The sequence below is a fragment of the Pyrus communis genome, chromosome 13 (assembly GCF_041283825.1).
Source record: "Pyrus communis isolate YQ-2024b chromosome 13, ASM4128382v1, whole genome shotgun sequence".
Lineage (NCBI taxonomy): Eukaryota > Viridiplantae > Streptophyta > Magnoliopsida > Rosales > Rosaceae > Pyrus > Pyrus communis.
The window spans coordinates 26,724,948-26,751,684 of NC_142577.1; the positions used below are offsets into that span (position 1 = coordinate 26,724,948).

At 39.5% G+C, this 26,737-nt stretch overlaps 3 protein-coding genes, 1 long non-coding RNA gene and 1 pseudogene across 5 annotated transcripts; 2 read left to right on the forward strand and 3 right to left on the reverse strand.

The window, feature by feature from the left end:
* Positions 1–215: 215 nt before the first annotated feature.
* On the forward strand, positions 216–5,448 carry LOC137737829 (protein NRT1/ PTR FAMILY 4.6). The gene is made up of 5 exons (XM_068477396.2): positions 216–346; positions 478–586; positions 906–1,123; positions 3,301–3,741; positions 3,973–5,448. Exons 1-5 carry the CDS (start codon positions 344–346, stop codon positions 4,957–4,959), a joined length of 1,758 nt encoding a protein of 585 aa, XP_068333497.2. The 5' UTR covers positions 216–343; the 3' UTR covers positions 4,960–5,448.
* A 476-nt stretch (positions 5,449–5,924) lies between these two features.
* Positions 5,925–7,796, reverse strand: LOC148692022 (aldehyde oxidase GLOX pseudogene; annotated as a pseudogene).
* A 479-nt stretch (positions 7,797–8,275) lies between these two features.
* LOC148692023 (uncharacterized) lies at positions 8,276–11,095 on the reverse strand. Its single transcript, XR_015954868.1, has 3 exons — positions 10,633–11,095; positions 9,887–9,945; positions 8,276–8,476 (listed from the first exon to the last, which is right to left on the reverse strand). It is a non-coding gene; the product is annotated as an uncharacterized LOC148692023 (long non-coding RNA).
* Positions 11,096–12,730: 1,635 nt separating this feature from the next.
* On the reverse strand, positions 12,731–16,352 carry LOC137737981 (protein TWIN LOV 1). 2 transcript variants are annotated; one of them, XR_011068853.2, is made up of 7 exons: positions 15,321–16,352; positions 14,894–15,101; positions 14,717–14,781; positions 14,521–14,600; positions 14,378–14,413; positions 14,208–14,271; positions 12,731–13,403 (listed from the first exon to the last, which is right to left on the reverse strand). XR_011068853.2 is itself a non-coding variant. In XM_068477575.2 (7 exons), exons 1-7 carry the CDS (start codon positions 15,892–15,894, stop codon positions 13,251–13,253), a joined length of 1,200 nt encoding a protein of 399 aa, XP_068333676.2. In that variant the 5' UTR covers positions 15,895–16,328; the 3' UTR covers positions 12,731–13,250. The 2 variants fall into 2 exon arrangements, 1 of the variants encoding a protein (XP_068333676.2); XM_068477575.2 differs by having other exon boundaries at positions 14,358–14,413; positions 15,321–16,328.
* Positions 16,353–18,824: 2,472 nt separating this feature from the next.
* LOC137737133 (uncharacterized) lies at positions 18,825–25,213 on the forward strand. The gene is made up of 11 exons (XM_068476520.2): positions 18,825–19,131; positions 19,682–20,010; positions 20,212–20,289; positions 20,393–20,949; positions 21,703–22,311; positions 22,598–22,752; positions 23,257–23,471; positions 23,556–23,689; positions 23,779–24,113; positions 24,194–24,297; positions 24,792–25,213. Exons 2-11 carry the CDS (start codon positions 19,692–19,694, stop codon positions 24,860–24,862), a joined length of 2,577 nt encoding a protein of 858 aa, XP_068332621.2. The 5' UTR covers positions 18,825–19,131; positions 19,682–19,691; the 3' UTR covers positions 24,863–25,213.
* The last annotated feature ends 1,524 nt before the right edge of the window (positions 25,214–26,737 follow it).

The window sequence follows — 26,737 nt, forward strand, 5'->3', positions numbered from 1 at the left end:
CATTTTGAAAATTACAATTTAACATGCATGCACAAATTAATTAATTACTTTTATATGTTCATTAGACTATAAAATGTGAAGAGTATTAGTATTCATTTGATTTATTCTCTACTGTGACATGCAATGTGAGATTTTAAAGGGAAATTAAGTCATTTTCTAAAGGGTCTATTGACTCTTGACCAGTCTCTCCCCAAGTTGGACTCCCTTCAATCCTTCCCAACTCTTTAAATCTCCCACCACCAGTCACCACTCTTTATTAATCAAAACCCTCTGGCACCAGGGATCCAATCCAAATTAAATTGAAATCCAAAGTGGGAAGAAAAGGAGGGCGCACAAGAAAGAAATGGTGGGTTCCTCTCTCCTTTTTTTTTTTTTCCTCCCATCCCTCACACTTCTTTTCCTGTCATGCTGCTTTTTCTTTATTGCAAGTTGCAATACCCCTTTAAGTCACATGAGTTTTTGTAATGGTTCCTGTAGGAGCAAGAACAGCAGCTCAGCACCAGATGGGAAGGCTACGTGGACTGGAGAAGCCGACCTGCAATCAGAGGTCGCCATGGTGGCATGCTCGCCTCCTCCCTTGTGCTGGGTATGTGTCTCTTTTTCTTTGTCACCTGATCGATCACCTGGTTTAAGTACCCTTGGATTTCACATCAAGGATTGAGAATAAAACACATAAAGTACATTCATTTATTCTCCATCCTTGATGTCAAATCCAAAGGTAAGTGATCATTCATTCCTTGGTCACTTGATGAACAAGAGAACATTTCTACCTAATCCTCATCACTCCAAACCCCAAAACAAAGAATTGGGTTTTTGAAATCATTGATTATGTTGTATTTCTAAGTATTTTGGTGCTTTTTTTCACTGATTTGATAGGTTTTTGTGTTGTTATGCATATTTTTTAGTGGCGGAGGTATTGGAGAACTTGGCATATCTGGCAAATTCAAGCAACTTGGTCATGTACTTAAAGGATTATATGCATTTATCTCCGTCCAAAGCCGCAAACAATGTCACAGATTTCATGGGCACCGCCTTCCTTCTGGCCCTTCTCGGTGGTTTCTTATCCGATGCCTTCTTCACAACTTATCACATCTACCTGATAAGTACAGTTATTGAATTTCTGGTAATTACAGTTTCCAGTCCTCCTCTCTCTGAACGTTTTTTCTTTTTTGGTTACTTCTGCTTGCAACTCTCTTTCTTTCTAATGCTATTTACATACTAATTTTTATTTGTTACACATTCTTGTTAATTTTCAATCATCGAATAAAATAAAAAAAAATAAAAAATAATACCAGTGTGTGAACGTGTGAGAGATTAAAAACATCTATAAATAACACCGCTTTTTCTTTTTTCGGTTACAAGCTTTCTCTTGCTTTTTGTTAATTGCTATATATATGCTGATAATCTGCACGCATTTCTTCCATTCCTTTCCCCTTAACTTTTGCATCATTTTTAGGACTATTAATTCTATAATATATATAGAATAATTGGGTTGGTTCTCTCGAGGGAGTCCAAACTCCAAAGGGCACGTGGCTTGCAACAGGAACTCGGAGTCTGTGCAAACTGGGGTTGGGAGCAAGCGCCATAAAACCCTCACAGCCTCTCAGAAATTGATAACTTGTATGGATATATTAGTTAGAATCATAACTTGCTGTAGTCAATGAGTTCAGTTGATGCCTAGACATCACACCACTTCATTGTTTTTTTTTTTTTTTTTTTTTTTTTTTTTTTCTGATGTGAGAAAGCTCACAGCCTTGATAAGGCGAAAGAGTGGTGCTATCTGCACATATTTTTTTATTTTTTACAGATAATGCAGGATGACAAGAGCAATATATACTAGACAGAACCAACTGTTACTAGCCCATGTTTTTTTTTTTTGTTTTTGGCAAAATTAGCCTATCATGAACAAGAAAGAAAACATAGCCCACCCCTATAAGTTTTTCTAGCTCCGCCTTGTCCTTATAACGATGTATTATTGGCATGAAACGTCATCATAACAATGTACTCATGGCATATAAATTGTTGTCGAGGTTGAGGGCCCATGTATTGCTATGCATTTGTTTTCTTATGTCATGCCATGACAGTGAGAAACTTCGAATGCTCAATTTCAGTTTGACAGCAATGCATGCATTAATACAATCTTTGTCTTCTCCCTTCACAACCTTGTCTTTGCTTAAGACTTGCTTGATAGAAACACTACTCAGCACTACATGATAAGATCTCACTAGCTATATCACTCATTAGTGTATGGAAATGTATCATCTCCGGATCCCTTCCTCCTAATCCATAAAATCAGAGAATCTGTGCTGTTGAAATTTGATCCAACGACTACAAACAAAGGCACACTTTAAAAATTATAATAACTTCAGCCGTTGGATCAAATTTCAACGCACGGATCCTCCCGATTTGATGGATTAGGAGAAAGAGATCTAGAAATGATCCCTTTCTTTGGTGCACCACCTCCACCCCTTGTGCTGGCCCTTTTTCTGCCACGTACACCCATGTTTTGGGAAACATGATTGTACCAAGTAAAATCAATCATATATATTGTGGTTGAAAGATCCACATCCAACATATATTTCCTTATTTTGGATCTCGTATAAGTTTTAACTGTGCAAGAGGCAAGTATCATATACAACGACGGTGTCTTCTATCCATATTCACAGAACCACGTGTCTGGTTACGGTTTCAATAGGGGCCAGAGGCCGAGAGGGATGTGGAATTCGACAAAATGTACATCAAATTAGAGCCATCAACCATGGTCTTTAGGATAAATAGGACCCCAAGGCAAAAACATTACTTTCATGCGTAGTGACATTTCATAAGCAAGTCCTTTTCCAAAAAAATTGAAGTGGGGATTCAACACGTGGATTGGGGACCCAATCCCAATGTTTTTAGCTTTCCTTTTTTGCCTATAGAAAATTTTGGGGTTTACTGTTGATTGAACCATAAACTTTGGAACTCTTCTATTGGTCACTTCGAAGGGTGTAGAGCCCATTATCTGTGGCCCAATCATGGCCCACATATTTATGGCAGTTGGTCAGCCCAACTTAAGTCCAAGGGCAAACCCAAGTTCACAACATAGACGTGGCGATATTTTAAATTAGTTTAATTCACGGGAGGAGATTGAAATTGATTACCGGAATGGATGTAATGCCTTGACCAACTGAGCTAACTTACATTCGCACGAAAATCACAAACTTTAAGATATTTTAGTCTTCTTAACTTGCAAATGTTTTATTCTTTTGCCTAATGCTTATCTGCCTTATCAATCGATTCAAACTTCCAACATTGTCACAGGGTTTGATCCTACTCACAGTGCAAGCTCGCTTACCTTCACTGAAGCCACCATCATGCACCAAAGACAGCCTCGACAATCCATGCCAAGAAGTTGAAGGTGGAAAAGCTGCCATGCTGTTCCTAGGCCTGTATCTGGTGGCATTGGGGGTCGGAGGGATAAAGGGCTCTTTACCATCACATGGCGCCGAGCAATTTGATGAGAGCACTCCACAAGGCAGGAAGCAGAGATCAACCTTCTTCAACTACTATGTCTTCTGCCTTGCTTGTGGCGGCCTGATTGCGGTGACACTGGTGGTGTGGATTGAAGACAACAAAGGGTGGGAATGGGGTTTCGGAATTGCAACCATTAGCATATTGTTGTCCATACCGGTGTTCCTTGCTGGCTCTACTCTTTACAGGAACAAGATACCTAATGGAAGTCCCCTAACAACCATTTTCAAGGTAAGAAAAGTAAGATGATATGTGCACCTTGTAATGTTCGTGATAATGTAAATTCCACATCACTAACACATCGGGGAGATCTAGGTTACTTAAGCAAGGGATGAAATCTAAATCGCAGATTTTTTATATAAGCGATTTTCTGCTTTAAACTAATCTAAAATACGGGGAATGGCCTAAAAAGGTAGCTTGAATTCCAAGTAATCTAATTTAATTTCTGTTGCTATTGAGCAGGTTTTAATTGCTGCCACACTTCACAGCTGTGTGACCGGAAGTCCAAGCAATGCCATTGTGAGCATGGCTCCAACTCCTTCTTCAACCCTAATCACCAAAGCAGTATCAGAACCAAACATCGTGGAGAAGGAGGATTACGCCACTGATAACCAAACACCAACAGAAAGCCTCAAGTTCCTAAACAGAGCAGTTGTAGTGAACAAGCCAGTCCACGATAAACTACATTGCACCGTGAAGCAAGTAGAAGAAGTCAAAATCGTGCTTAAAATCCTCCCGATTTTCGCATGCACGATCATTCTCAACTGCTGCCTAGCTCAGCTCTCCACATTCTCCGTCCAACAAGCTGCGACCATGGACACAAAGCTCGGCTCTCTGAAAGTCCCGCCTGCTTCCCTCCCCATCTTCCCCGTACTCTTCATCATGATCATAGCACCAGTCTACGACTTCTTCATCATCCCATTCGCACGTAGGGCCAAGAAATCCGAAATGGGAATCACGCACTTGCAACGCATAGGAGCCGGCCTAGCCCTCTCCATCATTGCAATGGCAATAGCAGCCCTCGTGGAGATCAAGCGCAAGCGCGTAGCGTCCAACTCTGGAATGCTAGACTCAACCGAGCCACTTCCCGTCACGTTCTTTTGGATTGCGCTTCAGTACTTGTTCCTGGGGTCAGCGGACCTTTTCACATTGGCCGGACTGTTGGAGTTCTTCTTCACGGAAGCGCCGACGAGCATGAGGTCTCTGGCAACAGCTCTCACTTGGGCTTCCTTGGCAATGGGGTATTATCTGAGCTCAGTGATTGTTTCTGTGGTGAATGATGTTTCAGGGAAATACTCCGACCACAAATGGCTGTCCGGTAAAATGCTGAATCACTACCACCTGGAGAGATTCTATTGGCTCATGTGTGTGCTGAGTGGATTGAATTTCTTGCACTATCTTTTCTGGGCAACCAGATACAAATACAGATCAACAAGAACAAATAAGTAAAACAGGAAAACAACTTACATGGTACGGGTACACTATTACTGTGATGTGCTGTGTCAATGATACAATATTATGCAAACAAAAACTTACACATGTCTACGTATCGTTGATATAAGATGTTATGGTAACAGTATACCCGTGCTGTAAAGTCATCTGCAAAACAGTTTTTTTGGCAGGATCATATATGTGGCATGATGATCATAACTTGCAAGACAACAGCTTGGACTGTAAATAATGATGCCCAAACTGGTAGCGAGTCAGAACTGAATCAGAGAGGCCTACACAGAAATGGGATATAAGCACAGTTTTTTCTTTATAATCTTGTAGTCATTAAGTTATCCATCATAATAGAAATGTATGGTAGTTTGGTTCATGTTGTCAGATTGGCAATGGACCAGTGGATTATATGTGTCGTGTGCTCATGTCATGTTTTTGCAAGTAACCTATGCTCCTTTTTGGAACGATAATAAATAAAGTATTTGGCGAGATTAACTCATTAGTGAAGGTTGTAAGATGCAAATATTCACCCTCGACTTTTAAGGGAAGGGAACCTACACAAGCTATAATAAGGAAATTGAAATTGAAATTTCGAAAAAGGTAATTCTACACTCACTTAAGTAGAATTTTCGCCTTGTCGATGTAATTGAGGAGTGCACTAATGACTTTTGTAAAGTCAAAATTAAGATAACTAACTTTAGATGGATTCGTTTGAGCTTCATTGATTTGTATTTATTTTTCAATGTTATGATCACATAATCGTATATTATCGTTGCAATGATAATATTCTTAACCATTCGAATTAATGCGTCAAAAAATCAGATAAGCATGAACAAAACTTTAAATTGGTCGAATAATTCCTAACTATATTAAATTATGGTTATTATTACTGTTAAGGAGTAATGTGTATGAACGAATACAGTAATTCTCAATCAAATCCCAAACTAATGTTGCCCAATGAAAGGAGACATTCACTGCACTCGAACCGAGACACCGTGACTGGGAGTCCCAGCGTGGACAAGAAATAGCAAGTAGTATCCAGGTGGGGCCACTGTGTTCTTCGGTGGGCCATACGCCGTAATCTTGTAAGCAGACGTCGACAGGTGCACCAGGCGCGCCACGTCCAAGACCACCATCCTCTGATTCATTGCGAACGAGTGCGTCGTAAACGACGGCGTCACGAGCGCCACCGTAATCCCGGGATCGGCCCGGTACTCGGATAAAACAAAAGTAACAGAAAACTCCTGGCCGTACGATATGGTATCGTCCCTCGTTTCGACGGTCAGGACCGACGGCCTCAGGGAAGCGAAGAGTGGGGCCAGGTACGGCGGGTGGAACGCCTCCAGGCTTAGATCGGTGGGGAAAGCTCTCTTGAAGCTGTACATCTCGTGCGGGTTGCTCCCGCCCACCAATACCCTGCCATCTGGCACAAGAATAGCGGATGAGTGGTACATTCTTGGAATGCCGGCTGGCTTCAGCACCACGAATCTCCGTTCCGGGTCGGATTCATAGGTTCGGTACAAGACCGGGTTGAAAACTGGATTTTCCGCGTTCTCCCAGCCCGCCGTCCCGTTCGACGCGCCGTTGATTATGAGGACGTCACCCGTGGGCAAGAGTAGCATATCGGACATGACACGTGGCATGGGCATTTCCTTCATGACCCATTTAGGATCGGTGTCGGACAATTTGATCCGGCCGCAGCTGTTGGAGGCGAAGACGTGTTCATTTTCATATTTCGCCTTGTAAAACGCGCCGGGTGGTGCCCCACCGCATATCAAGATTTCAACTTGAGGAAGACCCGACTCGGATAAAATCCCGTTCATTTTGAGCGGGAGGAGGACAGAGGACCCGGTGCTGGGGTAGTTCCGCTTGACGGCGACAGGCATACCCGGGAGCTCCTTCACGATCCGGTTGTTATTGTAGTCAAACAAGATTAACCGGTTGTTTGCAAAGATGAAGAGGTTGCCGTCCGGCAGGAGGTGCAAGAACGGGTAAAGATTGTTCTCCTCCCCCTGGTCGTTGGTCTCCGCCAAGAACCGGAAGTAAAACCACTCGTCGTTCTTCTTGGGGTAGAACTCGTAGGAGAAAGCTCTTCTTCCGCCGACGACGATGACACGTCCGTCGGGGAGAATCTGGTTGGTGGCGTACCATCGGTTGTCGGAGAGTTTTTCCGGGAGCTCGACCCACTGACAGCTGCCGTCGTTGCAGGGTGAGAAAGTGCGGATTTTTCGGATGCCGATGTCCCCGTATCCGCTGGTCTGGACGAGGGTGCCGTTGGGTTCGAGGGTGCCGGAGGAGCACCAGAACTCGGAGGCGACGAAGAGGGGGCGGAATGTATCGGTGGCGAGGTCGTAGAGGAGGGAGTGGGCGGTGCAGTCGTTTAGGGTCCTGTTGTGGGCGATGTACTGACGGCAGGCGGTGCCGTCGGGGAGGGAGAGGTTGGAAGAGCCCATATCGGTCCGGTCAAAGATGATGACTCTGTCGTCTATGAGGAGCTGCATGTGCATGGCCGAGATGCCGATGCTCTTGTGCAAAAGAACCCACTCGCCGCCGTCGGATACATTACTATTTTTTGTCGTAATGGAGGGTAACGACGTGGCATTTGACAAGTATTCGGAATGGGAGACGATGAAGAAGCAGGAGAAGAAGATGGGGACGAAGTAGGGGATAATGGAGGTGGAGAAAGAAAGGTTCTTGAAAACGGAGGCCATGGTTTCTTGGGGATTGTTTCAATGCAGTGGAGTGTACATTTATATACAGTGGGTTCACACTCTCAGTGTCTGGGTTTTTCGCAGATGAGCGTAGTAAAAGAGATAACAGAGGATGAGGACGATGAAGGAGGTCTGAGCTGTGCATGGTGATGGTGGTGACCTTGTTTTTACCTATTTAGGTCAAAGCGGTAGGTTTTGTTCTGTACGGAGGGTCAGACACAGCTTAGTTATTGCCAAATTGGGCTTGTGGGCCGGGCCGGGCCAGGCCGCACCACTATGCACATATTGCTGTATATGGTAGGGTTTGGCGGGGTAAAACTGTAAAATCATTATGTGGGTGTTCCTTGAACTTGTTCATTTTTGTTCTATGGCGGAATCGATATGAACTTAATTTTTTAAAACGTATTTACCTTTTTAGGTTATTGAAATTACTTTTTTAGTTAAAAAGTTTTGTTTTTTTTGGTAATCTTACGGGCTAAGGTTATGAGCAAAAAATTAAAAATCTTGATGGAGAGATAACTGACACACCCCGACCCAGAAAGTCCACTTGGATCCTGAATTGAGCTGTGCTGGCCGACACCTGGAAGGTGACGAAGCCATAAAATGTGATAGTGTACAAAAAGTGAATAAATTTGAATCTAAAAGTGTCTAAGTACCAGAGTGCGCTACGAGTGGGAGCGAACCCATTTCACACGCGATGTCAGAGCATAAGTAAGGTACAGTAGTATGGTTAAGAATCATACCCTCAAAAATATCCATTAATACTAAGATTCACCACAGATTGTTGTCGATACAAACTCAGCAGCTAAAACCTGGAGGGCACCAAACAAAAGGTGTGAGTAAGCAATAAAACCAAGCTTCCCAAAGTTATTACCTCTCTAAAAGTAATGCCCTAATGTAAAACCCGTATCGTTTTCCATAAGACAGTACAACATATATACATATATTCAAACCATACTCAGAAATGACCAAAACTACGGTTTGCCATTAACTCCACCATACATTAATAAGTAAGCCAAATGAACTAAATCAATACAAAGTGATATATCAGTCAGAGTCATCTAAAATGACATGTACAACTTATCCGTATCTCATCAATCATGGCTAGCATATAAGTCGGAGTCACCTCTAGTGACCTGTACGACTTATCCATATCTCATCAATCCTGGCTAGCATATAAGTCGGAGTCACCTATAGTGACCTGTACGACTTATCCATATCTCATCAATCCTGGCTAGCATATAAGTCGGAGTCACCTATAGTGACCTATACGACTTATTCATATCTCATCAATCCTGGCTAGCATATAGCTCAATAAGTATACCTGCACACGAGTCGGAACCACCTAAAGTGGTCTGTACGACAGGACTGGGTGTAAATAAATAAGCTCAAGTGCTACGATCACGTGAAGACTGGGCGAATAATTGCGGGTCACCTACGAGTCGGAACCACCTAAAGTGGTCTGTACGACAGGACTGTGTACCTACCTTGAATCCAAGGTAAGCATAAGATGCGGGAGGTGAACATCACGTGAAGGACTGTGCCCTGGCCACGGGCGGGAGCACTAACACCGGGGTGCAGGTTTATGAGCTCTCAATGCATCTCAATATAACATGTGCAACTCATGGCAACCAGTACGACAGTATCGAAGTTGCCTAACACATAACTGTAGTCATGCTATAACGCAATCGATTCAACTAGTACCATAAACTCACCTGAACTTACCTGGGTGTCTTGAGTTCACCTTTGCACTTGAAAGCATTCCCAATAATTATATGCAAGTAATATACATATTGATATACTATGATGCAATCTAATACTCAACCATGTTGTAGCATGTTCAATTATAAACAATACAGTGAGAAGTGTACAATCAATAACGCATTACCCCCAAACTACTTATTTTCAGGGATAATTATCCATGACGACCCAATTAACACTAATTTAGCTAACTAATTCATAAAACTAAAACTTGCCTTTACCAATTTCCTTCGCCTTACTCAATTTCCCAAGCAAGGCTTTGGTCTCAAATATTTTATGGCTGCATATAACGTCTCGTTAGATTGCCTACGTACCCTAAATAGGGATCAAGCCATTTGTAGTTCATATCGTACTTCAAGCATTCACAATAATTATATATGAAAGTAATATACCTAATCAATTTAAAAGTGTCGATAGAACTCTCAATAATATGTACGATAAAAAGGAAAAGATCCACTTACTTGGAGTCCACGCTATGATTCTCTAGTGCACACATCGAGGCGTCCTGAATGATTGGTCCCTGTGACCAATTATCAAATCACATCTCAGAACTCTTATCCGAAGAGTAAGTAATTCACATAAAACACAACCTCAACGACATTCTAAAATAGTTTGATACCCATTGACCACAAGTCAACCGTCGATCAAAGATCGATGGTAGGGTTTACAACCCTGTATAACTTGACCCGGAAGATCCGCATATCAGATTTCCAATCCGCAACTCCCAACGATCCACAATATGTTTCAAGAATAACATACTAAAATTTCATTACGATCCAACGGTCAGATCTCCGCCAATTGCCTAAAACAAGTGGCCATGAACATTTATTTTACTAACTTACAAATCCAATTCAGGAAGATCCGTATGTCGGATTCCCGATCTGTAAATTCCTATAATCTTTAAATATTACGTATTATAATATATCCCATTTTGGTGATGATCCAACGGTCGGATCATCGATTCACATTTTTATCAAGTAACGTATCGTAACGAATTTAGGTTCCAACTATCAACCTACGTCATTCAAATGAAAAAACTGAATTCAAGACATTTGACATAGCCTAAAAATAGCATTGGCGGCCCACTGGCCACGCGCCGCCGCGGGTGGCGGTCGGCCGCCCCGACTCGCCGGAAAATCCAACTATTTCCAAAAATTCTCAAACTTCACAGAAATGAATATCTCAGTGATTGGAGCAACTTTCATACCTCCCACGAAGTCCAAAAGTGGACGGAAGATGGTCAATTTTGCCCACGAAGCCGGCGGGTGCCTAAAACTTCCCAACGTCGATTCGTCGTCTACGGTGGTCCAACGGGGTCAAGGTTGGTTGGATTTTGCTCCTGGAATGATGGGCTACAAAGCCCAAGTGGTGGCATCGGCCATTGCTTTGCCAATTTGCCGGAAAATCGAAAAGGGTGGCCGGAGCACCATTGATTTTCGTCAACTTTCGTGGCCTCAAACTGCCCCATACCATGGTTAATCAAGGTGGTTCTTGGGTGGGTTTTGTAGAGAGGAATGAGAGCTTCAAGATGGTGGTGGTGGCATCCAAAAACTCCACCGGAGTTGGCCGGAATCGGCCTTGGAAGATGGTCTCGTGGTGGTGCGGGTATGGGTGCACGGGAAGCTTTCTTCCCTTTTTTTTTTTTTTTTTTTTTTTCTTTTCTTTTTCCTTCTTTTCTTTTTGATTGGCTGCAAGCTTCACTCTTATATTCTAATTGGTTCCTTGTCCCTTTAATTTAATTGGTCCACTAATCCCACAAGGTGGGAATTCAAATATTTAAATAACCAATTTCAAACGTCCATAAGTATACCGTTATAATCTGGACTCGCAAACGGATTTCGCCTATACGTTCGTACCAAAGAGTACTACGAGGATATGCTTAAAGAATAAGTCCCACATCTCTCAAGTCGATGGTCAACGGAAGTCAAAGTCCTTGCCTCTAGGGCAAATTTCATAAATTCACGCTTTTAAAATAAAATAAAAACGTAAAATTTGGAACGGGTTGTCACAATAACCACCTAATTTCCATAAGCATTTTAAGTAAGGTTTTAAATATCTCTAACATCGAGTATTCATAAACCGAGTTGTTGATCATGAAAGGAAGTGAAGCACTATATTCTTATGATATTTTTTAAATTTCATGGATAATTTGAAAATATCAACAAGTTCAATGAAGTTTTTACACAATTTGTTACAAAGTTAAGATATTTGAAAATATTTCGGTGTAATTTTGATTCTTCGTTTTTTATTTTATTTTTATAAGGACTAGTTCGTGATTTCGTCACGGTATTTACCATTTTGGAGGACAAGAAAGAATGTCTTTTAAACATTGTATTTAAGAATTAACGTCTTATTAGTGAGGTGCTGTGCTTTCCACCTCACATGCAAATTTTTATTAAAGAGTAATTTTTTCTAAATTTGAGTTGCCGATATACCCATAAGAAAATGGAAACAAATTATTTGATAATTTAGTAAATCGACCTTCGTCTAATTATTTCATCCACATTTACAAATTGTTGTTGAGTCCTAAATTGGCTGTGAACTGACAGCACAATCATTTGTAACCAAATACCAGTTGCAACTTGCAACATGAGATGGAGCAGTTTTATTTCCAAAGTATATAATAACACGGTAAAAATTCTACAATGCACCTCTTATGGGATGCACCGGTCCACTGAACAGTTCAATTTGCAAAGTGTCAATATAGCCATTTAAATACCTGCTCACCGCATACACAGGTTCACTAAACGGTTAGGTTCACGTAATCTCAATTTGACCGTTCAAACACCAGTGCATTCAGATCATAGAAACAGGAGTATTATAGAAAATTGCCTAATACAAGCTAGCCTTGTCAGGTTTTTAGCCAAAATGGTTTATGATATTGACATAACTCTTCACTTTGGTCCCTGAGATTTGAAATCGAGAGAAGTGGTTCCTAAGTTTGTCCATTATCAATCATTTTGGTCATTCCTTGAAAAACTTATGTTAAATAAGGACCAAAGTGACAAAATACCCTTACTTTAATAAACAATAGGCCAAAATGATTTGATAAAAAGTAAGGCTATTTTTGTTATTTTATCTTATTTAACAGAGATTTTTCACAGAATGACCAAAATAATAAATCGTGAATAGACTCAAAACTAGTTCTATCGATTTCAAATCTCTAAGACTAAAATAAAGAATTATGCTAATTTCAGATCATTTTAGAGAAAAAACCGCCTAATCGTTATCCAAACTCATGCTAGATGCTCAAACCTAGAACTTTCAAGCCATTTTATTTTCCCAAATTATTTATTAACTATATATTTTGCCACAACACAGACGTTTGATAAAAACAAAACACAACACAAACTTTGGTGTTTAATTTAATAGACGATTGCAACGCCAAATTGCTTTCTCCACATCTCTTTTCTTGCCAAGAAAGGTGCAATACACCAAACAAGGAAGGAAGACATCAAAGAGGGAGGACAAACACCAGAAGAAAAAAAATTTAAACAAATAAATAAATAAAGCGCCACAGAAGATAAACGACCATGGAGAAGAAGACCAATCACCATCAGCTGCTTGAAGCTGGAGGGAGACTTTCGAGCAGAAAGTCGATAAATTTTCACTGACAAACCTTTCATATATACACAATTAAGTGTAACAAGGATCAGATGCGGCAACAAACCCAACTTTTTTTCCGATTTCTGCATTTCCATCTACTGTCAGATAAGATTATAAACGCAACCCAATGGAATATATTTCTAGCATGGGACCGTGGGAGACACCGGTGAGATATAAGGCGGTACTAGCAGCAAGCAAGGTACGGAGGTTGTTACTCTCTCAAGATTTGGAAGGGCCAGCACCCATTGATAAGCTCCTCACTGCAATTCTGACTGCACCAACAGCGCTAAGCTGCCTCATCTCAGGGCTTAGCCCATGTCCGACCTGGTTCTTACACCCTTCCTCCATCTGAACACCCACAAAGTATGCAATCTGAACAACCATAAACATAGTAAGAGAAACGGAGAGACATGAGATGGGCAACTCAGTCCATATCAATAGATCGAGTATAAAGTGATTTTGTCAATTAGCACTGCCAGTTGAGCATTAATCTGGATCCTTTGGATCCAAGGATGCTGTGTCTAAGACTCGTAAATGGGATTTATGAAGAAAATAAACAACCACATTCAACAGGCCAAAATATCAAGAGGTTCAATTCTTTCATAGAATGGAGAAAGATCAGAAATTGGTAAACTGTAACACCTCCGAGATATTATCCATCAATGTACTTTAGTTGTGTAATACGCATACGGATGGCCAATAGCTTATTCTGAATTTACCCCAAAACATATTCTGAGCTGAACATGACGGTGCAAAGTGGTTACGCAATCAAACAAATGCGTCACATATATGTTTGCAGCAGTAAACTGAATCGCTATTGAGAACAGTAATACTTGTGCAACACAAAACGCATAGTTACAGCTCTGCCAACACATCTCTCCAAGGTAATTATGTCTAAGCTAACATAATTTCTCATTTGTTCATATAGTTGCACACAAACATGGAAATTGACAGTGTGAAGCAATCCCAATACAAGAGAAGAAATGAAGAAAACTTAAGTCGCCGGAAAGCAAAACTTCGTATTTGTATGCCAGAAAAGGTTGATCAATTGAAAAGGATTTTTCTGCCCTACTTTTCTCTAAGCCAAGGCACACCAAGTCGACACACTACGTCTCATTGAAAAAAGCCATTAACAATATAAAAAATTGAGTCGTGAAAGCTTTAGCCATAAAATACCTTTCCAGAAGCATTACGAATGGGTGATATGTGAAGGAGATTCCAAAATGAACTTTTATCCTTCCTGAGAATGAAACAGCAACAAAGTCAAATCCGATGAGTAATATGTAGTGCATTTGGAACGTATAGAACAAATCGTTAAGTAGCAACCTGTAATTCAAGATACGTACTGTGCATGCTGTTTCGTTTTGAACGCTTTGCTTTATCTGGGGGAAAACAAGCAAAAATGGGATGATGCACTAACATCTATCTATTCCACCAAACCAACAAAGTATATGGTGATGACATGATCACGACGGAAAAGGAAAAATACCCGATATATCATTGAGGAATTTGTGTCCGCCCCACTTAAAAACCTACAATTGCGCCCCAAAACTTCATGTCTGGCATAGCCTATACATGGAAAACACTGAGTTCAGTAACTGCATATGCCCAATTATTCTATAGATTTGCAAACAACATGGAGTTTAGAATGGTTTAGAGAGACCCTGGTAAATAATACATGTTACCTGTCAGTTTGAAGAAGGCATCACTTGCATAAACTATAGGCATGTCTGGTAAGTTCGGATCAGTTCTGCAAGGCAACACGATCATTTCAAAGCAAACAAAATGTACAATCATCAGCAATCTTCAGAAAGTTTGAAACCTTCTGCAAAGTAAGAAAATGAGAATTCGCAACAACTCACAATACAAAACTTTGTTTGATTCTACCAAGAGATATATTTAAGGCTGAACTGAGAAGGCCCACCCCTGATAAGCTGCATCTCTTCCCACAAACTAATCTGCCCGTTGACTCGCTATAGTGCGTTAGCACGGACAAGATGTTATTAATTGCAGTTGCAGCTTTCATCTTCTCTACATCACTTGCCTCGCACGATTCTTCGATGTCAAATCCTGGGTGTTGCACAGTAAACGAAGACTCAACCACAACAAAAATTTGGTCACCATCCAAAACCAGAAACCTCAATCAACATAGCTCGAACACCGGAAGGAATGTAACTTTAACATTAACATCACCAACAATCATATAGATAACAGGAAACAACAATTGAAAAACAAACATATTACAACATTACTTGGAACAAAAAAATTAAGAAATTGCATTACACGAACCTCTACTATCAGCATCATCCAATGCAGATTCCAACGACAAAACACGACCCAAATCAACCAACGAATCGAAGCACACTTCTTTTCGACACGACCCGTAAACAATCTCACTCATCCTAGACCCCTCCTCACACAAACCAACACCATTTCTCCCACCAGACCGCCTCGGCCTCCTCGAAATCGGAACCTGAACTCCGACGAAATGAATCACCCTCCCGTCCTCCTTCCCAAAAACAGGACACATATGAAACAGCATCCAAAACGGCGTCCCATCTTTCCGATAATTCAGCAAACTAACTTGAACAGCTCTCTCCTCCCTGATGGCCTCCCGGACCTCCATGACCGACCGCCTGCAAGTCCCCGGACCCTGAAACACTCTGCCGTTCCTCCCGACCACCTCGTTCTTCGAATATCCCGACATTTTCAGGAACCCTTTACTCGCAAACACGATTGGATGCCCGGAAATCGAAGGGTCAGTGATTGTGAAGCTGTCGGGCAATCCGCTCAGAGCTTCGTGCACCCAGACAGAGTAGCTGCTGATCAACGACTGCTCGATTAAACCCAGCTCCGATTCCATCGTCCCTGTTCCTCAATCACTTCCACAAAACCTTCGTCGCTCTGTGTTCGATCGAGTCCCAATCCCATGTGGGCACCCGTAAAGTTCAAAAATTGGAGAAACCCCAGTTGAGAAAACGAGCAGCGAACGCAGAAATCCAAAGAATTTGATCAATTGGCGTCGCCCATTGATTACTAGGGGAGTTTGGTGACCAATGAAATGTAAAGATTGCAGCTTTGATGAACATTTCTTGTGAGAGTGAGCTTATAGCGAAGGGGTAGCCATCAGGATCTTCAAATTCAGAAAATATCTAGTGCAGGTTGTTGTGATTTCGAATGAACAATAATCGCTGATAAATACCCATCAATCGTTTGCTGTTTAATTAGTGGGAAAAATATATAAATCTGAATTCTTTTTTTTTTTTTTCTGATGCAATATTTGACACAGTAGTGTGTAGAAACGCACGAACCCCACGGGACAGAAAGGTTGTAGCAGCTGTGCAGAGTCACAAATTAAAATACTTTAATTTATTTTATGAATTAATAATTAATTTTAATATCAGTTGATTAATTTTGCTCTGGTTATTTTATTCACTTTGGGGTGGAGTTGAATTAAGTTATTGTCACTTTATGGTTTTAACATGAAAAGGACAAGAGTTACGACAACCACTTGCATTGGGATTTCAGATGACACCAACCTGGGATTGTGTGCGTATGTGGATTTCAGTAACTTTACAATGTACTTGTGGTGTAGTCTTCTGTTTCATTTCAAATAATTTGTTTTTTAACCTTATTTAGAATTACAGTCTATTGATATTTTTCTTCAATTATAAATAATAAGTTTTAAGTTCGATTTGTCTTTGGTGAATTTGAACCACATTATTTATAGTTCATTGTGAAGTTTAACCAACTCTCATCCCTTAATATAGATAATTATCCCTTGTACGAAAAAAAAAAACTCTGCTTCTCATTGTATTAATTTAACTCGATTTTAACTTAGAACTTCTATCTCGTAACTACAGTTCTAACCGGAGCAGTTGTAGGTATTTTGTTCATATGTTCAAACCATCTTAATCAACTTTCCTTCATCTTATCTTCAATTGGAACAACTCTTACTTTACCTAAGATATCATTGTTTCTTAATCTTATCATTTCTCGTACGCCCACATATTCAACGAAGCATTCTCATCTTTCATTCACTTAGTTTATGCACGTGTTGATACTTGATCGCCCAACATTTCGTGCCAAAAAGCATTGTTGCCCTTATTGCAATCCTATTAATTTTTCCTTGAGTTTTAATAGCATACCAATGTCAAAGACCCTTAAATTCCAACATTTTTTGTCAAAGGATAATAAGTAAATAATAAAATAAATTTTGTTACTTTGTTTGCATGTTCCATTAGAGTGACAGTTTTTTCCTAAAGCAATCGAGAAAGCAACTTGCTTGTACTTCAAAAAAAAAGAAGAGAAATGCATGGTAATTGTGGGAAAAATGACCAGAAGGAACTTTCCTTTGTCATTGTTGTGGGGCGTTGTGGTGGGACGTCGGTTATCCTCATCCCACAGGCCGACGCACGCCACCATCGGTTTCAAGTTTCAACTAACCCGCCTTTGGTTTGGGTTACAATGGGACCACTCATATTTGCACATGTGGACCACCCCAGCGTCCAGCTTCGACTTCACTCCAATTATTTGATCCAAACCATTTATTATTACACATCTTTGATTTGACCTCCTAATCCCATCTTAATCAGACTTGTTTAACTAATTTCTGTGGGTTTAATTCTGTTGGTTTATGGTAGTCATTGTCAAACCAAGTTGGGTTAACAAAACAAAATTGGGTTTGAGTTCGAAAATACAGTGATCGACTCTAATCATACTTATTCAATTCCCGTCATTATGTGTCATTCTTTTGTTTGAGACTAGTTTAGTACTGTTCTTTTTTTATTTTTTATTTTTATTTTTAAACAGCTTTTTAAAAAATTTGAGGTAAAAATTGTGTTTAGTAAATAAAAAAAATGTTTTTTTTTTCTCAAAATTATGGATCCAAAATATCAGAAAACAAAAGCAACTGTACTCCTACTTCTGAAAACAACTTTTTTTTTTTTTTTTCACAGCATAACAATCTCAAACTAGCTCTTAACGGGTTATAGAATAGAGACCTTTAATGAAAAGCTCCCAGTGGTGTTCACTTTAACGAAAAATCACATTTTTACACTAAAAAGTCAATCCTGGTACTATTCATTTTACCCTTTATTTTGTCCTTATCGTTAAAACTCAAAGTTTTCAAGTCATTTTCATAAGTTTTTCTTATAGAATAAAATGACAAAGAACAAAAGAAAAGTGGCTTCATTGATTTACCAAAAAAATAAAAAAAAGAAGAGTAAATGGCAGTAATGGTCCCTCAACTTTAATCAAATTGGAGTAATGGTTCCTTAACTAAAAATTCATTAGCATTGTTCCCTCAACTTATCAAAATGTGTAGCTATAGTCCTTTTCATCAATTTCGTCAAAATTTTGTCAAGATAAGTTATGTTGGGATAACCATTTATATAATAAGGGTCCCTCAACTCATCAAAGTGTGTAATTATGGTCATTTTCGTTAACTAAATCAAAAATTTTGTCAAAACGAGTTATGTTGGAATGACCATTGCTACCATTGGGTTAAAGTTAAGGGACCATTTCTCTAATTGAATTAAAGTTGAGGGACCAATGGTAATGAATTTTTAGTTGAGGGACCATAACTGCACGTTTTGATGAGTTGATGGACCATTGCTCCAATTGAGTTAAAGTTAAGGGACCATAGTTATAATTTACTCAAAAAAAAAAAAAAAGAGAGAGATTAGAATATTTTTAAATATTTATTTACCAAAAAAAAAAAAAAAAGGAAAATCTGCAATTTGGGCCCAAGTCGTTTGGGCCGATTTTCATAGTCTTGTTTCCTTCTCTTTTGGGCTTCATGAATTTGAAAGTTTCCGACCGAAAAACCAACAAACTATTTTCTTCATTTTACAGTGACGGTTATGGTGGCACCGCAGTGGTGAATTGGAACCCGGAAGTCTACCATCACAGCTCGCAGACTGTCCCATCTGAACTCTGATCGCACTCCACCGTCGCATCACCGTCGTTCAACTTCCGGAGCTTACGATTCGGAATTTGCAGGTAGAGAAGCACCGGAATCGAACAATTAGGGTTTTCAGCTTCGAAACGTTCCGGGATTGCAATCACCGCCGAGGTTCGACGGAGGACTCGATCTCAGGTCAGTATATTTGGTTCTGATGAACAGCTAAATGGAATTTAGATTTTAAATTCTCAGCCATTTGCTGCTGGATTCGGCATTGGAAGGTCAATCTCGAAATTCAATTCCAATGCCGAATCCAGGGAACCAGAAATAGCAGTATAGATTTCGTAATGGGTTGTGGAGATTTTAGAGTTTTTTTTTTTGTTTGCTTATTTGTTATACGTATCCCATGATTCATGAATCGTGATTTGAGATTTAGAGTATTTGAACTGTTTGATCAAGGGCCATTGTTGTAGTGTGGTAAAAGCCTCTGATTTGGATGGCTTTTCCATTGGCATTTGATTGCGTGTATCGAAAATTTGGGTGTATGGGAAAAATGTTTAGGAAGGTGATGGAGAATTTTCGGTTGTGAATTTCACTTGCTAGGCACTTTAAGTGCCGTTTCAATGAGAGTTCTCACCAGTCTTATCGGCATGGGTTCACATGTTCAAGCTATACATACATACACATTCGCTTGTTTAACGTAACCCCTGTTTTGTTTGACTGACAACATTTATGGATTTTGCAGTGGTGGGACAATGAATTTTCTTATGCGATCTACTCACCATGTACAGCGTGTGACGGCAGAACAGCCATCTGTACCATCTGTTCCGTCTGTACCGCCTGTGTCTCCTGTCCATGAACCACCTGCAGAGACGTATACTACCCCAAAATCAGCAACAACCTTGGAGGGTCTAATTGCTGAAGATTCGTATCCACAGTATTCCACAACTGAAGATAATGCAGCAGAAAGTGAATCTAGTGGTGAAAATGGAATTGGTGCAAAGAAGGAAACCTCTGTCATAGCAAAGCATTATGATGTCTCTGATGAGGAGGGATGGATTGCCATTCCATACAGTAAGTGCTTTCCATTAGACTCAACCATGTTTTGATAATTTGCATAGTGTCAGACTGCATGTGCTCTTATAGGTTTGCACATAAACTGAGTTATGATATACACATATATAGTTGACTGAGTGCTTATATTATGTATTAAATGCGCAATTCTATCATGGTGATTATAAACTAGTATGTCTAAAGATTGTTTTGCTCTTGCAGAAGAACTCCCTGATAATTGGAATGATGCACCAGATATACAGTCATTACGCCCTCTGGACCGCTCCTTTGTTTTCCCTGGTAGTTCTTCAATCTCCCGACTCTTTTGGTCTTGACATGCTTTTTATTCTTCACATGGAGGATACATCCTTTATGAGGACCTGAAATCTATTTTTTAATCCAGGTGAACAAGTTCACATCCTTGCATGCTTGTCAGCATGTAAGCAGGACACAGAAATTATTACTCCCTTTAAATTGGCTGCAGCCATGAGTAAAAATGGCATAAGACTAAGTCCAAAGAAACAAAATCGAAAATTGGAAGATAGCAATGGCACATTGTTGGGAAAAGGAGATATGAGTCCTGATAGTCAAGGTGCAGATCGAAATGGTGAAACCCTTTCAAAAGAGAGGACTGATTCACAAAAGGATGTTTCTGCTAGTGAATCTCTTCTTAGAATGGAAGATCACAAAAGACAGACTGAAATTTTATTGCAAAGATTCGAGAGGTCTCATTTTTTTGTTAGGATTGCAGAGTCAAGTGAGGCACTTTGGGCGAAAAAAAGTATTTCTAAGAAGTCTTCAGAATCTGTTGAGGTGGATGGTCAAGAGTACACAGAAAATGGAACCCAGAAAACTGCAGTAAATGCCATTATTGATAAAGGGAATTTTGATCCCAATGTATCTGGAGGCGTAGCAAGAAATAATGTCAAGTGTTGCTCTCTTTCTAATGGTGACATAGTGGTATGTGTAATGAAGCTTGTAGGTTATTCATTGTATACATACATAATATGTGTTGTATACACGCGTGCACACACACACACACACACCCACCATATGTATATTCATATCGTACTTCAACCCGCTTGAGAAACAAACTATCTAAAAGATATTGGGACATTGTTTATAGGGTGAAAAAGTGGTGAGCTTCTATCTGCACCAAATGTTTTGCTTACCCATCCAGCTAGTCTTCACACTTAACCCCCTATAATCCTCTCATAATTTTATCTATCTTTTTCTTACGTTGACCATGGCTCACTGGCAATGACTCTGCCACCGGAATTTTTTAAGGTTTATGTTATTCTGTGCTTGTATTCCAATAATTTTGTTTTCAGGTTACTGTAGGAAAAAAAAATTGTTAATAGAATAATAGAGAGGTATGTTTAGCAGGTTTTTAGGTATACATGGAAGAACCCATGTACGCTTTTTGCTGGTTTGTTGGTCCTCATTTGTTAGCTGAAAGTTTAGAGTAGAATTTCCATCATATTCATGCAGCTTTAGTTTTTAAGCTTCCTGCAAGGTTTCACAGGAGAAAAGCCCTGGTGGGTCTTTTTTGGTACTAAAATAAGTAAGAGTTGTATAACTCTGATAACAAATTCATGACCCTTCCATTTTAAAATATTCTATATGTTCTTTTTCCTCTCACATTCATGGCTAGTGTAAGCAGTTGTTCAGATCACTTATTCTCATTCCATTTTCTTGTTTGGAAGGATGCAGGTTCTTTTACAAGTGAATGTTGGCGTAGATTTTTTGAAGGACCCTGTTATTGAGATTCTTCAGTTTGAGAAATATCGTGAGAGAAGTTTGTTTGCTCAGACTCAGGACAGCTTAGTTGATGCAAATCAGGACCCATGTGGAGAATTGTTGAAATGGTTGCTTCCTTTGGATAACACCCTTCCACCTCCGGCTCGCCCTTTATCTCCTCCTTTAACTTCCAATTCAGGAATCGGTAGCACATCTCAAAAATCTGGTTCTCAACTCCTTTCCCATTTTAGAAGTTACTCCATGTCATCATTACCACAAAATACTACACCACCACCGGGACCTATTAAAGCTGCAAGTTCTAAGCCAAGCTTTGATCTTGAAGACTGGGATCAGTATTCATCTCAGAAGTTCTTGAAGAATCAAAAAACTGGTGGCGAGGGGCTTTTATCTTTTCGAGGCGTGTCATTGGAGCGAGAAAGGTTTTCTGTTTGTTGTGGATTGGAGGGAATCTATATACCTGGAAGAAGATGGAGGAGAAAACTTGAAATTATACAACCGGTAGAAATCCATTCTTTTGCTGCTGACTGCAATACAGATGACCTTCTTTGTGTCCAGATAAAGGTGTGAGCAATGATTGACTAGATCGAGGTGTTTGTTAAATATGCTTTTTTTTCCTCCTGGATTTTGATAATATCTAATCACGCTTGTTCGAAATGACATGTTTGTATGCTTTGTTTCACATTCCTATTAAGTTATCATTTTGTTTTGCAGAATATTTCTCCAGAACATGGGTTAATACTTGTTTTTGCCCTTTTTTTTTTTTTTTCATGTCTAACACTTTGTTAGGAATGACATGTTTACTAGGCTTCGTCTCACGTTCCTATTAAGATACCCTTTTGTCGTGCAGAATGTTTCTCCAGCACATGCACCAAACATTGTGGTGTATATAGATGCTATAACAATTGTTTTTGAGGAGGCTTCAAAGGGTGGACAATCCTTATCATTACCAATTGCATGTATTGAAGCAGGAAATGATCACAGTTTGCCAAATCTAGCCCTCAGGTTGTTGTTATGTCTTTGGTATCTCAATTTGGTTTTCATTTCACACTGTAGTTTTCCTTGTTACAAAAACTTCATTTTTTCATTGTGATTGTGCGTTTCTTGATCACATTAATGTCTAGGATTAGAAAATTATATTGGTCGGGCGAAATCCCTAGTACTCTGTGTTCACATAGAAGAAATTCCTTTGCATGTATAACAGTTGGCAAATTCTCTTGAACTTAGAAAGAGCTTAGAATCTTAGATGCCTGAGAAAAAGGGTAAAAAAAAAGACTTGCATCTAGTTTGATAAAACAACGTCTGGCTACTCTGATACCAGGTTTGATACAGCAAATGCAAACTTAGTGACATAGAAAAAGGGCACCATCATTCTGGAATAAAGTTGGAGCTTCATATCTTTAGAATTTGAAACTCATATGTTACATCACACATTTTTTGAAGAAAGATGTATAGCTTTTGGAATCCCAAGTTTATTTGTTCTCTTCTCATTAAAGTTTCTCATGGCAGGAGAGGTGAAGAGCATTCCTTTATTCTTAAACCAGCAACATCCTTGTGGAAGAATTTCAAGGCTGGTGGTGATAGAAGAAATCACTCATCACAACTACAGGCTGGAAATGCAGCACCAAGCTTGCGTCCGCCGCCCAAGACTGTTGGAGGAAAGAAGGGTGCTTCAACTGCTGATCAGTACGCAATTATGGTATCATGTCGGTGCAACTACACTGGTAATTATATATCTCTCAGTGTTCCATATTTGGAGGACCTAAGTTTTAATTTCTAATTCTTCTCCTTTTATGTTACATCTGCAGAGTCAAGATTATTTTTCAAACAGCCAACAAGTTGGCATCCGCGTGTTTCAAGGGATCTTATGATCTCTGTTGCATCTGAAATGTCTGAACAATCTAGTGCACCCAACGGAGGAGTCTCTCAGCTTCCTGTTCAGGTTTCATATACTTAGTAGCTCAAATGTGTCTTTGGGGGATTTCCTTTTTTCACGTTGTATTGGGTTCATCCAACTTTTCAATTTTGCAGGTCTTGACTCTCCAGGTTTCAAATCTAATGTCAGAAGATCTAAATCTAACAGTTCTTGCTCCAGCTTCATTCACTTCCCCTCCTTCAGTGGTCTCCTTGAATTCTTCCCCTGCTTCACCAATGAGTCCATTTTTAAGTTTTCCTGACTATACAGGAAAGAGTCCTACAATACAGAGGCTAAGCTCACCACTCCCTTCGGACAATCAGAAACAAAATATTAAAGGTGGAGTTTGGCCAGCTTCTTTTAGCGAACAGACTTCTCCATTGTCTGATGCCATTCCAAGCGCTGGTTTGTGTTGTACACATCTGTGGCTTCAGAGTAGAGTTCCACTAGGGTAATGCTCCATTTTCTTATCTCTTTTCGTTTCATATTCATTGATATTTCAGTTATTATAATTTTCTATGGTCACATCAGGTGTGTCCCATCTCAATCTACGGCAACCATCAAGCTTGAGCTACTTCCATTGACGGATGGTATAATTACACTGGACACTCTGCAAATTGATGTCAAGGAAAAAGGTAAACATCTCATTATTTCTGCCATTTTTGTTTCCCATGCATCACTGTCGGAAGAATGAGTGGTTTATGCATTTTCATGTCTAGCAAAGCTAAGTGCTACGCTCGGATGATTAGTTGATGCTTAGGGGGAGTGTTCTACAGTCCTACTGTTCAAATTTTTCCTGCCTTGAGTGTTAAAAGACCATTGTTATTCATAGGTCTGAAAAGAAGATAAATAGCACTTGTATAGGTGTATTCTTTATGGATTCTAGGTCCGCTAGTTTGATTGCTTAACGATGGAGCATCGGGAAAAAAATTGGGCACGAGTATTGGGCAGTTAATTTAATCAATAACGAATCAGTATCCAGAAGGCACTTTGGCTGGTTTTCTGCTTTCTCTCTGGTTCCTCCCTCAACACAATCTTCCATCATACCTGAGGGTTATCCTTACTTTAATGCGAACCTCCAACTGATGCATACGTTGTTCTGATCGAGTATCATTTTCTTGCACGACAGGTGTTACCTACATACCCGAGTACTCACTGAAGATTAACGCGACTTCCAGCATTTCCACGGGGATTCTTTAGGAAATATACAATGCAGCATGCATTTCGTTCTCCCATTTTAACCCGAGCCGTGGAGGAATTTTGAACCGTCACACATGTAGTCATCCAGCATCAGGCTCTTGGCAACAGGTACCGCACCGGGGTTTCCGTTTGCTATGTTCAGTCGAGATTCTCATGTCAATCGTTCTATAAATACAATTTCCCCGTGTGTGTGTTGTAAATGGTGGTTTGGGAGAGAGTAGGGATTGTTACAAAATATCCCTTCGATGGGAGGCTCTATTCTCTGTAGACGAATCTTACTTGTGTGAGAGATGTAATCATTTTATACAGGAAAAAATTATAGAGCTTTTCATTGAGTTTTATACGTGGCAATATTGGCTCATTATTTTTTGTTCAATATTTTTGTTCAACTTTTTCAGTCTCTCTAGATCACGGCCGGATACACCACATGTAATAGTACAATTATTTGGAATCTGAAAACAAAATTTCCAACCAATAGTATGAAAAATTTCCCCACCGTATGATGTGATGCCTCTTGCAACATTCTGAAGAGGGCTTCTTTACCTGCACCCCGCTACGTGACTGTACAGTATATTAAACTAATGATATAATGTTATTTGTTTTAATTTTTCAAGCACAGTGCGTTATTTATATTGTAGCGCACTCTGCAGTATGTTAAACTAATGACATAATGTTACTTGTTTTAATTTTTCAAACACAGTGCGTTAGTCTCTTTTAGAGGTTGAGACTCGTGATTTCAACAAAAAATAAATATATAGATGTTAGATTTTTTTATTTTTTATTTATTTTTGTGTACGGCCATTGACATTCATACTAAAATTTTTAAAACAAAATAAATAATGGCAAGTTCTGAAAATGCAGGCAGATGATATTGACAGAGTTGTGGTATTCAACTTTGATCCCTTAACCTTATGGCATGATACAGGACAGGTTGGCCTACTCCCCCAAATCCCAATCATCATTTAACATTGGGTAATAATCATATGAAATTAAGTTGTAAAATGTAATGTTTCCAAAAAAAAAAAAAAAAAACATTGTAAGTAGAGTGAACTTTCGATTTAGTCGCTTAATTATTACTGCATTGAAAATTAAGTTCTTAAATTATTTTTTTTTTGATAAAATAATATCATAAATTCATTAAAAACTACTAATTTCATCTCTATTATTATATTCATAACTATTTTATCCTATTTCTTCGTCAACTTATATGCAACTTTAAGGGTTTATATGTGAGAAAATGATGGTATTACTAAGTAAAATGCATCATATGGCTTATGTGGAAGGAAAATTGGATAAAATAACTTCAAATCTAATGTTACAAATGTAATTGGCAAATTATTATTAGTTTAAGGAATGGCTTCTTTGAAAAAAATAGTTTTGGAACTAATTTTTACTTGGGTGATAATTTAGGAACAAAGTCGACCGTTCATACATGTCACATCCCGCCCTGAGTCCCCACCATATTTCGGGCTCGACTCCACCATAGCATGATATTGTCCGCTTTGGGCCCCTACGACACCCTCACGGTTTTGTTTCTGGGAACTCACATAAGAACTTCCCAGTGGGTCATCCATCCTGAGATTGCTCTCGTGCGAACTCGCTTAACTTCGGAGTTCTAATGGAACCCGAAGCCAGTGAGCTCCAAAAAGATCGCGTGCTAGTTAGAGATGAGAATATACATATAAGACTTACATGATCCACTCATTTGGGCGATGTGAGATGTTACATTACATGTGATTATATTCATGTCAAACTTGGTGTTGGTATAATTAGGTATAAGTTATAACCATGTGCTTCTTAATGTTCCAAACTCTATTTTTGGATTCAGTTACTGTGCAGTAAAAAGTTTGTTTTTATCTCCATTTTTGGTACTCA